Consider the following 14,468-nt stretch of genomic DNA (forward strand, 5'->3'; position numbering starts at 1 on the left):
GTGTTTAGAAATATGACAAGACAAATAGACAGGAGTCAGTTATCACATATAAATCAAATCTGCTATCACATATAAATCAAATCTGGGAAACACTCTGGCCAGAGGTTGAAATAAATTATTTGGATGAAATCTGCAAAATGACTATTAAATTATGCAGCAGCACTCCCACTCCTGAGGGCCACCACAACAGTCCAAGAGACAAAAACATCCTGTAAAGCTGCAGAAGTGGAGATTTTAAGCTCTTCTCTGCATTTTTGCTAGCTCTTCAAATACTACACTTCTGTCTGGAGCTAAAAATATAAATAAATGAGTTTTGTCCAGCTTGGTACTCTAAAGAACATTTAGAAATACAAATCCCCTGCTGGAATTACTCTTTTTATCACATTTTACAAAAGTGGTTGCCAAATACAACCCAGTAAAACTGTCCCCTCTCCTCTTCCCTGGTCCTGTCAACAAGGTGTTGATATCGCCACTTAGCAGGGGTCATTTAAATGCTAACATTCTTAAGCACAGGCAAAGTAAGAAGAACAACTCTGGAGAAAAGACGTTTAGGATGGGAGCAGTGCAAGGAGCAGCAACTCCCCCCTTTTTCTCTCCAAAGGTGGGATCTTTGACGGTTCAATCTTCAGACACGGGTTTTACCTAAAATGTACTGTGTGTGCTATGTATATGACATCGATCAGAAGAATATACAAGAAATTGCGCTCGTGTCTGTGTTGAGAGGAAGGATGGAGTCCAAGCCTGAAGACTGATGGGGAAGCGAACCCAAAAGGGAGAAAAATACACCAAGAAAAAAAAAAATACACCCACAAAGAAAACCTACCCCACTTTCTTCTTTTATGGGAACTGCACTGAAAGACTGGGCTGCAGCCCTTTCTCAGTCTCCTGCCATTACCATCTCCACAGAGATGTAACCGGGTGACCCGATTTTATATATTCTTTTGGATTTTTGCCTCATAGACAATAGCCACCTTCTCCCGACATTACGGAAGCACTAAGAAATGAAGACTGTGTAAAGCTCCTGTTGGACAAGAATCGATTTTGGCAGCAATGTCAGATTAAGTAATCCATGCTTCCAGGTGAAGTTTCGCAGGAATGGCTGAGCCTGTCTAACAGCCCAGTGCTGTCAAAAATACAAATTATTTTCCTCCCTCCATCAACTGGTTTATTTTCTGCTGGATTAGCAAATTGAATTGGATCACTGAGGAGTCAGATAAGCACTGGAGCTGAGCAAGAGAATGAGCAGGTACTACATAGCCAGTAGCCGGGAAGGGTGGGAAAGGACTACTTTATTTAGTGGCAAAGACTTACTAGCTTAGCATTGTTCATTTCTTCTGGAAATTTACGTTCCATTTGCCCAGTGAGCTGTGCTTGCACAACCGTTTTCTGGGGCAACAGTGTGAGCTCAATCAGGGAACTGAACTGGGTTAAGGAATGTTTTATTGAAAGTGACAATAAAGGCCACTTTTAATACTTTACAACAGTTTTCCAATCCAGCTTGCTACGAACAGTACTGGCATAACTCTTCAGAAGAAGCAGGACAGGAACAAGTGGCTGTGAGGAAGGGCTGCTTAAGTGTTTTGACAGCACTACTGAAATACTCATTAGACTGGGATGGAAAAAACCATTAGCAGGTATGTGAGCAACTGTCCCAAAATGTGTGTTAAAGTCAGAATAACTCCAAACCAATTTGTCTTCAGTTTTCCACTGGGCTGGTATACAGTATTATCTCTGCAAGACAAGCCAAGAGCTAGAATTTCACTGAACAATACAATTTGTCATTAAAGCATGCACAATTGCTGCCTCAGAGACTTCCAGCTGTACAGCAGCCAACTCTGCAACTGCATGTGTTCAATAGAAGACTCCTCTTAATCGAGTCAAAACCCATACAAATACATATTTATTTAGAAGCTTCTATGAACCTGATATAGCTGCTTTTATTATTTCCAATAGGAAGATGACAAAAGTTAACAACCATGCCAATTTAAAGGAAGTTTTTATCTCCAATCTGTGTACTAAGCAGTTACAGCTACCTTAAAATCATTACCAGGCTATCTGCAACCACGTCTGAGCAGCATCAACTAGCATGCTCCTGTGCCATGGGCTGTACGACAATATAAAGCCACTCAGCACAGCCACGTCGATGAAGCAGAGCTCTGAAGAACAAGCTTCTCAACAGCACCAGAAACAATCCTGGTTACTGTCAAGACGGCTAGGCTTAGCATAGTCTCATTTTTTTGGCAAAACCTGTGTGTTATTTTAGCCAAATGACAAGTGACAGAGACTATAATAGTGCCAATAAAAAGAATACTGAAAATTCTGAATATGCCTTCCTCCTTTTCCTCCCAGTCATGAGATTATTATTATTACTGATAATGACAAAAATAAATTTAGAATCCTTTTATTAACTCTTTGGCCTTTCAATATTTATGGCTTGTAACTTACATTTTCATTTTCTTACTTTATAAGGGACTATGAGGGTTTTTTTTTCCTTTTAAGGAAGGCTGAGAGTCTGTCCAAGTCACATGACTCTTCTGATACATCAAGGAAAAAAGCACCACATCTTCACCAGTGTTCTGCTACATCAGAAAGACTATCTATACAGCCATGATTTTCTGAAATACTAATTCTGGGCTAGACTATGGAATACGGCTCTGAATGAGCGAAGTATGTTATCTCAGGTGAGGTTGCAAGGAGACATGATTGTTTCCTCAAGTTGGGTTCCTGAACATATTTGTCATCAGTCATCATAGTAACTATGACCTTCTAACTTTCTGCCTCATTTTAGGGCATTGCATTCTGGCCGAAGGGAGCAGAAGCAGTGCACCTGCACCCTCACACATCCCTTTTACATTGTACATCCAACCAGACAGACTGCATATTCGACTCCCCTTAACAAGGGAAGAACTGGCCTTCAGACGAAAAATTAGCATTAGAAGTGCTATGAAAATCTCTTTCTGAAAAGTCTCTGAAAAGGAAAATAACTGCGTTTGCACACCCACACCCCTCTTTGGTGATACAGATGCAGAGTGTGAGAAATGATAGGACATCATGGATAGTTATAAGATAGAATCAGGATTAACTTGTTCTTCATGACCTAACTTGTCTTACAGTCTCCGCTATAATTTATAGGTCACCCAAACCATAAAAATAAACATAGAACCAGCTTCTTTTTTAATTTTTTTTTCAAATAGTAAGAGACTCATAGCATGCTCTGAAAGCAAGAATGAGCCTGAAGGAAAAACAAAGATGAGCCATCTTAATCAACAGGATTGAGATACATGTGGACAGTTTCTAAGACATGTTGCATCTCTGCTGATATATTCATATTGACAAGATGCACTCTCAGCTTCACTGGGGCCCTGTGCACCCTACAGTCTGCCTCCCACCAACCCCTATGGCTTTGTCCCCACGCACATCATATCTACAGTTCATTTGCTCTAAGCAGCAGGCACTGAAGGAGATCTGGCACAAATTATGGTAACTACACACAGTATTAAAACCACTTTTGAAAACGTACCCCAGAAAAAAAAAAAACCTCTCTCAATTTTTTATTTTTTAAGCTATATTGACAGCCAGAGACTGGAAAGGCTATCCTCTAATGCATTCTGATTTTCTTCAATATTCAGGAATATAACATATGGAAAATTAACTAGGAAACACTGCTAGTTCTTGTCAACTTTTTATATTACTACTTCTTTTCATCACCAAGAAAATGAAGCAGAGGTAACTAGAAATCCAGGGATTTACATTCTTTTACTCTGGTCACCGTACTTTTATAGTCATCTGCTTCACTGAAATAATAAGTAAGTAGCACAATAAATAAAGCCAACTATAAATAAAGCACAGGCCTCTTCCTCGGTGAAAGTTATATAAAAAGCTGGAGTCTTGCTTTCCAGAGGCTGCCCACTAAAACTTAATTACACACTCAAATTATAACTTAAGAGCTGCCCCTAACATGAGTTCCACGTGCAAAGAAAACCTCAGAGCAACCTTACACTGAGCATGACGGTACTTTTAATGAGCACTGTCTGCCCCTCGGGGAAAATAGAGAATAAAGCTTGAATTAACAAAATTCATCAATTTCTAGCACAGCTGCACCGCACCGTGAACAGAGGCGCCACTCAGCCTGGGTTTACTGATGCAGGGCTGTCCTCAACTGCATTAACCCACGGGCAGCCGGGAAAGCACACAGAGGGGCTCCTTGCAGAGCAGCAGCAGCCACCCCATGGGTATGTCCCATCCCCTCTGACCCCCTCACAGTCTTAGTGCCAGTCTCCGTGTTGCAATACAAGAGCAGAGACAGCCATTCTCATGCTATTTCACAACATGACTGCACTCAGGTTGTGGCTCAATAATGCACCTAGGACAATCTAATGGCCTGCTGACACAAAAAAGGGGCCTTTTCTGCATCCACTCATGCCCACTTCCTCTCTTGCTTCTCCAAGTCCCAAACTGAACAGAAAACTAACTCTGCAAAACAGAAGTGGGTACCTTGCAACCAAGTTAACAAACTGGATTGACTTGGTGAAGCATACAGAGACCGGAACCGGCTCCACGAAGGAAGCGGAACTGGGTTGGAGAGCAGGGGTGAACACACAATGACCAGGAGAAAAGGGCAAGGAGCTGGACCATCTCCTAGCAGCACCAAGACATGAGGGGTCTCTCAGCTGTATGGTTGAGTCACAGCCTCATTCAAGCAAGGCTGGCTCAACAACAGTAATCCAAAGATGGGTAAAATAACTCCACAGTGACGACAGATCTTAAAGGTATCTTTACAAAATATATTGCTTTCTAAAACTGGGCCATCAAAAAAGTTTCTGCCCTTCCCTGAAATTTCTGGCTGCTTATTCCTCCTCTAATCCAAACACCCCTCCCCCCCCTTTATAATGCTAATACAATTGTTCGTGTAGGTCCATCTATAGACACTGAAATGATCAGAGTCAAAAATACCATTGGGGAAAAGAAAGTGGCAGGTACTGGGGCAGGGAAAAGGAGGGAAAAGGGCTTTTTGGTTTGAAGCATCTGGGTGAGCTGGTCAGCAGCACAGCCCACAAGGTCGCCGTGCCGAGGGCGCACAGCCCACGGTGGGAGCTAATGGCCTTTAGCTGGCTTTGCCTGTTCAGTGAGCATCTTGTGGGACCTCTTATTAACGGTATTGCAGAGGGTCCAAGCGAAAACAGGAACAGAGAACACAAGAGGACAACTGACTGACTCCAGTTGCTTTTCCTTGACAGCCTAGGGCACTCAAATGGCTGTCTGTCCTTGTCCTACTCCTTCCTCCATACATTATCCTCCTTCACCTCCCACGCACACCTTGTTTGCTCACAGGCCATTTTAGGGAGCTGTTTTATTGTAATAATAAAGTAAAAAAACAAACCTAAACAAAAAAACTGCTTGTTCTCCGGAAGTAGTTTGCCTGTTGGCTTAGTGTGCTGAAACAGCAATGAGTGACAGACCCTGAAGGGGAGGACAGGATCAATAGCTTGAAGTCGGACGAGAAAGGAAAGAAGCAGCACCATGGCAGGCTTAGGCTGATGAGTTTGTGCATATTAGGATTTGCTCCTTTCATTATATATCAAGTTCTGTTAAATACACGCTTGCCAGCCAGTGATGCACAGCGTAAAAGCAGAAGGGAATGTACAGCACAGCACAGACGTCCCTGCTTTACAGCTCCCGTCGCAAAGACAGACTTGGAAAAACCTGACCTGCAGAGTCCCTCAGAAGCTGCAGAACGTCTAGGCTGCTGAACACGAAAAAGACTGAAGCAAATACTGGGAGTTCATCAACACGTGAAGCTGCTGGACACTCTTACAGTCTGAGTCTTTGTTCAGCGCCCAAACTAGACAGCATTTCTCCCCACAGGCAGAAACACTGATAAATAGATTAGACAGGTAGATCAATCAATGAATCTTTGGTGATATATTACACCAGCTAAAAAGAAAATTCTGAAATCCCCCCAAATGCAAGACACTTAAAAAAAAAAAAACCGCAATAGCCTCTGCTCGTATGTCCAGTCTGCAAGCCTGCTGTGTGGTTTGAAAACTTATACCCTCAGTAAGGAATTACTCCTAGGGTGTAATTTGTTGAGCAGTTCTTTCAACAGTGGTGCTGGCTTAAGTAGTTTCCCTCCCAAACAGTTACTTTTAAATCCAGACCAGCGTGCTACAGCTTGGCCCATCCCACAGCTCCAGAACAGTAGTACAGACACATCTGAAGGGTGAGGAAGGCACTTGCTTTAGTCTTGATGCAGCAAAAAGAAATGCTTGTAAAAAAATGTGAATGTTCCCTGTCTGTTTCAATAGAAAGTAAAGTGCTTCAGTTTAAATACCTTCTGCAGTGGAGTAAGTTGAACGATTTAACTTAAGTAAATTCATGACAAAATAAACTACAGAGGCAGTGGCTTTTAGTTTGCTTATGTTCTGATCTTCATAGGCGGGTGCAAGCCTGCCCATTCAGTATATTTTTTAATTAGTACAGTAACTGTGTGCATATGTTTACATCAACTTAAGCCTGTCTTTGGTTTTAAATTTAATTTGGTTCCTAAACAACAAGCGTTATATGAATATAAGACAAGGTGACAAATTTCTTATCTAGAAGCATTTTTTTTTATTTTTTTTTTTTAAAGTGGCATAATATGTGCCACAGACTACGTCACAGCAAAAAAATGAAGGCCATAACCCTAAAATACTGAAGATGAAACCATGAACTATTGGAAATCCAGTATATAGCCAGTTAGGCAATAGGGATTCAAAGTCCAATAAACCACTGAGCAGGGATCAGTGAGAGTGTGCTTTTACATTTCCCAGTCCAGGGCCTACTGGATTCTAAAATGTACTTAAACTTTCTGTGGAAAATCCTCAGTATATCTTGCATGGTACCATCAGAGACAATTTGTGTTCCATTTCAAAGCCCACTTACTACTTTTGCTTTACCCCCTAACACTACTTACTTTCTTGAATCCAAGGGAACACGAGCACATTTGAGAGGGGATTTGGATTGATTTCAGCAATTGATTTCTGAAGTCTGGTCCACAAGACTGAACAACCCCAATGAATAAGAAAGCTACTTTCAGAGCATTTTCTTTCTCTCAGGAAAGTGTGTGGGTATCGTAGATTTCTTCGTGTGTAGTAAAGGTTGACACTGACTGCAAAACTCTTACTTGAAAGCAAAAGCTTACTTGAAATAATAACTGTTAGACCATAATTTAATAACGCAGCAATCCAGTTGATACTTCTCTGTAGTACCCTCCACATTAAGCCAATACGCGCTTACTCAGGACCATGGTCCTGAATTTCACCATTGGTGAAAACTGGTGAGATGTTCTGGTAAAGAATGTTCATTCTTTATTCTCAGAGGTCAGCTTTCAAGTTCATGTCAAAAAAAAACCACTGCCCTTTGAAAAACCCCAGCCAGAATTAAAGAGTAAAAATGGAAACAAAGCAAGCGCTGGGTTTTGCTCCACATGTTCTCAGTAACATGAAATTTAAAACATAGTTTGCAGATGACATCACTTAAATATCAGCCTTTAAAAATACTATAAATGATTTATCTAAATTCCAATGGGTAAAGAAGAAACTAGGACCACAGTCTCCCCAAAACTTTATGGCACCGGGGGGTACTTCCTACTTTGCTCATCCCCAGTCCCCACCAGCCCATTGCTAGGGGAAATTAAAAAATATCCTCATTGATAATGTATAACACTATCCTAGCAGCTCAGAACTCTTCAGATGTTTTACTTTATATAATCTTAGAAGTTCTATATCTATACTTCAGGCACTCAGAGAATGAGCATGAAAGCACCTACACGGGAGGAATGTCACAAGTTTAAGCAGAATACTTACTCTGTGCCGCTTTCAACCATTTGTGTTAGGAGGGAAATGCCATCTAGGTTTATAAATTCTTGGGCAAATGTAATATCCCGTGAGTAGTTGGCTAAGTCTTTCAGTGCTTCTAACTTCGCATCCATACTAGAAGACTGGATCCTCTCATGGAGCTGCTGTGCATTTTGAGCCTAAGAGAGAAACAAAACATACAAAAGAAAAACAACAAAAAAGCTTTAGTTACAATGGCAATAATGAATAAAACATTAGGGCAAGCAGGAACAATGGTCGTGTTTAATATTAATGATACTTAACACTTGTATACTCAGAAATTATTAAGTAGCTCACACACAAATTACTTTTGTAGAAGTATATTATGCATGTATTACTCCATTATTACCTATATAGCTATTTGGATTGTTGCAGAATCATAAGCTGAGCAATGGATAGATATCCCATTGTCTCAAGCAAAATGTAAGCATTACTAAAGACAGCCTTTGGCTTGAACAGCTTGTGTGTCATATCAATAAAAGTAGGAATGAAAATAAAACAAATTGCATCAGACAATCTCAGTATAACGATGTCAGCACTTTTTTTTTTTTTCCTGTCAACGCTTACTTAGTTTACGCACTTCTCATGACCTTTAACAACAAAGACCATATACAGTCCTAATCAGGTTCTATCAGTAGAGACCAACTTCAGGGCTTCTGCTCCTTCCTCCCCCTCTTCCTTTTGTTCACAATCAATTCAAAACCTCACATACTCTCTTACAAGGAGCATAGGAATAATTACTTCCCACATAATAGTATGATATTATCACTCTACATCTTTATGCAAGTTCAATATCCACATATATTAGGCTATTCTGCCCATTAATGCTTCAAATACAGGATGAGACAGCGAAATCCACAATGAACACTGATGATAAAAAGCTAAAAGGATATTTAAATAATGCATACTAAATTGTTCTCTCTCTTTAGCCATACAAATACTTTTAAAATACATCTCACGTTTTCAATTTGATGCTTTCACTTACCTGAACACAATACGCAAAAGCTCCAGTTAATAGCTAGTTAGCCAATACTCTTCTTAGAAAAATAATCCTCCTCACTATATACAGATACTTGCAAAATTCAATTTCCTACAACTCACTTCTTACATGCACCGAATGAAAGGTGAATGAGAAGCTATGTGTCACTAGGAAACCAAATTAATGGCAAATTTTGCTGAGAGTTATTTTCTCTGAGATTATGCTTATTCTTTCTCAGTCAGAGAAGAAAAATAGAAGAAAAGGCTGTGCCGACAGGCAATTCCTTTTCATTTCAAGTAATGAAAATACTCTTCACAGAGATGGTCATCTCTGCAGATCAGGATTCTGAGACAAGTAGACATTTTTAGTGCAAGTCAACATTTAAACAGGGAACACAGGAAAAAGCACCACCATGTTGTTACAGATCGAGCTTCCTATCTACATAACTCTGATTGCTTCACAAACATTAATAAATTAAATGTCCCAATATCCTCCAAGATCAGCAAGGTTTGTTACTTGCAAATTTTTACAAAGAAAAACTAATGCATGGTCTCCAGTCAGCTTTTGGCCATAACCTACATGGTGAGGTGCACACACAAGGAGGAAATTATCTTCTAGTTATTATGATTGTAGTTAACATCTTCAGTTAAGACAGCATTGAAAAGAAATAGAGTATCTTTAGTCCTGAGCTTTTCTGTGCCTTAAATATTGGGTTGTACAGCCATAGCAGTTACATTATCTATAAAAAGGCAGAATCCTGTCATCCAAAAGCTCTTTCTGCCACCCTAAGTTACCTGCTTTACCAATAGGTTTGAGTCATAATGGGGAAACAATGGCTTATACAGTCTCTCCATATCAGCAATGCTTGTCCAAACAGTACTAAAACAATATTCTCTCAAACTTAAGCAGCTGGTAGGCTAACCCATTTGCCAACACCCATGGAAGAAATTAAAATAGATCCCACTAACTTCCAACTTCCAGGATAACCCCAGAATACTTCCTCCAACCCTTTCCCTTCTTCAGAGCAGCTGAAGGACGTTTTGCTAAAGTACTCTTGTACAATCAGCTACAAAAATTCAGAGCAACCACTATTACTACCTGAACCAGAAGTTCAACAGCCAACTCCAACCTCACCAAATGACCTCCTTCATTGAGCTGTTTCTACTCTAGACTCCCCACTATAACAACTCAGGAAGACTCAGAGATGCAAAGCATCCTCAAAACATTCTTTCTCAGAATACATGCAATGTCTGAATTCCTGCCCACCTCAGAAAAGAAATGCTTCGTAAAAATCTTCAATACTGCCACAGCAGCTCCATGCCCCTGACTTTGGGAATGGTTGCTCAGATTTAACCTCCAACTCATGAAGATCTGTGCACATGCCTTCTTCCATCTGCCATGGTTCTGGGAAGTCACCACCCCCATCTGCCTACTGAAAGATAGAGTTCTTCCAGCTTTCCATGGCAAGCAGGTCTTCTGAAAGCTCCTGGAGACTTAGTGAAAATTAAACAAATAGGAAAAATGAACAAAACACCTGTTTCACTGTGAGTGAGAAGCTCCCCTGAGCTGCTCAACCAGTAAGTCTACGTGGGCAGAAGTTGGGCAGCAGAGCTGTGGCCAAACAGATGGGGACTGTAATGACCCGTGTAGCACAGCAGCAAGCAGGAAAAAACAAGTAGAGCCAGGAGAACATCCTCTTCCAAACCCCTTCAGATCACACCTACAGCTGCTGTGTAAACAACGCCTCATCTTCGTACATATTAACAACAGACTACTAATGGTCAAGTTCACCCTTACTCTTGAGGACAGATTCCTGCCAGCAGCATAAACATCTGGGGCTGGTGAAATGCTGCTGCCATCCTAGCATGAATCAATACCAAGCATGGAAAGAGCTAACCATACCTCTCACCAAAACTGAGAACACCAGTACAGGGATGTGCATTAACAGCTCCCCTACACTGCAGAACAGCAGCACGAGCGGGACCAACCGATCGACAGAGATATGTTAATCCTGTTTCCTCTCAAGTCAGTGAGAGCTTTGAAATTCAGCACACTAAAACGAAAATATAATCTTAGATCAGAGACAGCTTAGTCCCCTCTACAGAGCACAAAAATCTATAAAGCAATGTCTCTCGGATACAAAAGTGGTTCAGCTGTGTTTTAAAACATAAAAGTGAGCTTACTTACATCATAGGCTTTATCTGACTATGCCAATGCGAATGCCCCATCAGCAAAGTTTCTACACAGCTGTACTTTTCCTACATTAAACAAGTTTTGCGAGACACTGCATCCGATAAACCTTGCTCCTTCTACTATCGGAAGAGAAAAGAATTGATAATGGCACAGCAGACCTTGATTAAAGGGGTAAACAAATATTTGTTTCAGCAAGAGTGCTGGTACATGTCTCACTGGAAACATGGCCAAAAGTAACGTTGGCTGTTGCCATCACAAGTGCCTGATGGGTGAAAATCCTGCTTCAGTGAATACCGTGCAGTTCTCACAAGCCTCCTAGTTCTTGTTGCCATAGCACTCATACGTGCTTATGGAATGTACAGCTCACTTATAACTGCATTAAAAAATGAAACCCAGATGAAATATGCTCCAAGTGCTTACCAGGGAGCTATTTTAATGATTTACAATCCACTGGTGGATGGACAGACAGCACAGCTCATTAAAGCAACAGTAGAGCTAGCTGCCACGTCTCTGCTCTTATTGAAATATCATTCAGGTAAGAACAAATAAATATATAAAATCTGCCCAACTGAGAACCGTTATAAGGGAATTAACAGAAACAAGGCTGTTCAACTAAATGAAAGACAGCATTAACTGCTCTCCTGTTTAGAAAGGGCGGAAGACAGGAAGCTTGTAAAACATGTGCTGTTGGAGTCCCAGCATTTCAAAAGGCTGTCAAGAGGCATAAGCTGCATATCTAGTCTTAAATGACTTGCTCCAAGGACAGTAAGAAAGGTTGCCCTTAGGGAGCAGCAGTGCTTAAAAGGAGCCGCTTGATGAGATTGTCAGCTTAAAAAGAAAACTAATGACCTAAATCCAAGATGTGACTTGCTTAGAGACTCAAATAGCCATTTGGAGGTTAGGGATCCCAAGATCATCCTAACAAGGAATGCTACCGATCAAATTATCATTTCTTTGCCAATGAATACTTTGTGCAAACTTTGAAAGCAACTTATTACCCAGACATAGACAGGGTTTCTGTACAGAATACAAAATACAGTGAGCGAGAGCAGGAGGGAGGACACAGATTCCAAATGCAACCACCAACAAACATTAATGTGCTATGGAAGAAATTTGAACCATTGATTTAAACTGCTGTTTTGCCATTATGTAATCAGTTTTCTTCTTTATCCTTTACAGAAAGCAAATAAAATAAAATACAAGTGTTTTGGTCTCCCCTGTAGATAAGTTAGTCACATTATTCAACTTTCTGCTAGAAAAAGGGCATACAGACCATCAGCAACTATGGAATACAGTTCTGTACTAACCATACAGGTGCATTTCTGTGGTTTAATTTGAATCACTCAGTGTTGAAACTGCTGCTTTTTCCTGGCTTGTTACTGCCGCTTCACCTACACCTGCATATACGTCAGAAAGCGATGGAGGAGTGGACACGTTACATAAGCGTCGTTAAATGCAAACCCGATTCAACAGACCCCGCAAGGCTGAGTAGCCTCTAATGCCAGGCAAGCAATGAGATTACCTTTTAATTGGTAGAGACATTAATTGCTAACATTTTCACATTAACACACAAGCACAATTTCTACATCCAAAGCCCTGTACAAATGTAATACACAGAGCAGTCCTATGCTATCACCATACGCAATTCAGGAGGCAGAAGCAGGAATAGGGAAATGGTCATGTCTAGAGTCGCATGCTCAATCAACGATAAAAGCATTACAGATGCATAGCCATATGTATTATGTAAATATGCTTAAAATAAGTTTATGTTTATCAGTAGCCAGTTATGAATGCTTGAGAAGCAATTTTCCCTCTTGCTGCATTTGAAACAATCCTTTTTGCTTACTATTCAAAATAAGCCTTTGGAAAACTGAAAACATGAGATTAACCTTTTATCTAGAAAAAGACAACAACCAACTCCACTTCCCAAATCTTCCTCTTGTACGATGAGCAGACAAATATAAAAGTGGCTTATTGACTTCCACAGTCAGTGCTCCTGGTATAGGGTTCAATAACAACTAATTCACCATTACATGATAAACATAATCACAATCATAGGCTGGACGTGCAAATATTTATGCATTTACCGAACTTCAAGAAATTAAGTCAGTTGAACATATGTTAAAGCAATTGTAGATCAAAGATTATAGACCAGATCCCTAAACTTTTACTCAAAGATAGAGGATTCAGATGCTTAAAGTAGAAATAGGTTAAAAAAACCTCTACGCTTCTTTGTCTGTGTAGATCACATATAAATAAAAAAACACATTGCTCACAGCTGTAAAAGCATTAGGGGAAAACACCATGATGACTGTTAATGAACGCACCTATTTACATGATTGCTCACGCTAGAAATGCTAATACAGCTGCCTACAAACAACTTAAAGGTTTGAGAACTCAGCCAATCTCCAACCAGAGGATCAAAGAAAAACCATCCACAAAAGCAAATGATCAGGCACCGTAAATACCACACTAGAAAAGGCTACCCGTTTACTCAACTTTTAAGGCATACAGCTCATGAGCAAGACATGGTTTTTAAGTGCCCAAGAAGCTACTTTCAAATAAAGAGTGAGTGCTCAAATAATCAGTTCTGTTTGAAAACTATTAAATAAAATAAATATATAAATAAATAAATAAAGAGGGAAGTTCCTTCAGTTTAATTTTCCCAACATTTTAGCATCCTTTCAAAATGATTAGCTATTTGAACAAGGCTTTGCAGGATCTGATCAAAGGAGTCTGCAGTTGCGCACACTGAAAGAATGGACCCTGCTTGCTGCGTTGCAGGACACGACTGTCCTTTTGGAACAGTCTCACACTTGAGAGAAATTACAGCTCATTTATACACCTACTCACCATCCACTGGAATACGGGTATCACAAAATAGACAATAGCAATCTGGCATTTCAAATGCCACATATGTTCAAATACAACGGAATGTTGCGTAAGGAACTTCTGATGAGTCCCTTCAGAAATGCAAACGGACAAAGGGGGAAAACAGGTCACGGAAAACTGCAAAAACGCAAACAGCACAAAGAATTGTTGAGAAAGATGATAGGAGAGGTTAAAAATAAGTAAGAAAGATGATATAAGAACAAAGATAATATGAGAGAAATTCAATCTGTACTCAAGTTACCTAGGAAACAGAGTGTCTCTGTGGTGAGTGGTTTATAGAAGAAAAAAATAGCATTGTTTAGAAAAAACAGCCTGTCAGAGAATGGCACAAACTTAGCAAACAGACCTACAGAAACAAAGAGGCAGTTCAAATTCCCACCAGGCCTAACGACTGGCGTTTGCAAAGTTTTAACTTATAGAAGTTTAAAATAGACACGTTGTAAATCTCTGAAAGGCAAGCATTTATAATGGATTTAGCAGTGCACCATAACTGCAGTTTTGCCCTTGCAATCTTAGCAGTGATTTTCAGA

At 40.2% G+C, this 14,468-nt stretch overlaps 1 protein-coding gene across 6 annotated transcripts in view; it reads right to left on the reverse strand.

Moving 5' to 3' along the window:
* ELMO1 (engulfment and cell motility 1) overlaps positions 1-14,468 on the reverse strand; it is a 311,635-nt gene that overhangs the window by 216,330 nt on the left and 80,837 nt on the right. For all 6 annotated transcript variants that reach the window (XM_054193522.1, XM_054193524.1, XM_054193523.1 and 3 more), the window contains one exon: positions 7,845-8,014. In XM_054193522.1, coding sequence (XP_054049497.1) covers positions 7,845-8,014 — 170 coding nt within the window. The remainder of the gene's footprint in view (positions 1-7,844; positions 8,015-14,468) is intronic.

Source organism: Rissa tridactyla, chromosome 2, assembly GCF_028500815.1.
Source record: "Rissa tridactyla isolate bRisTri1 chromosome 2, bRisTri1.patW.cur.20221130, whole genome shotgun sequence".
NCBI lineage: Eukaryota > Metazoa > Chordata > Aves > Charadriiformes > Laridae > Rissa > Rissa tridactyla.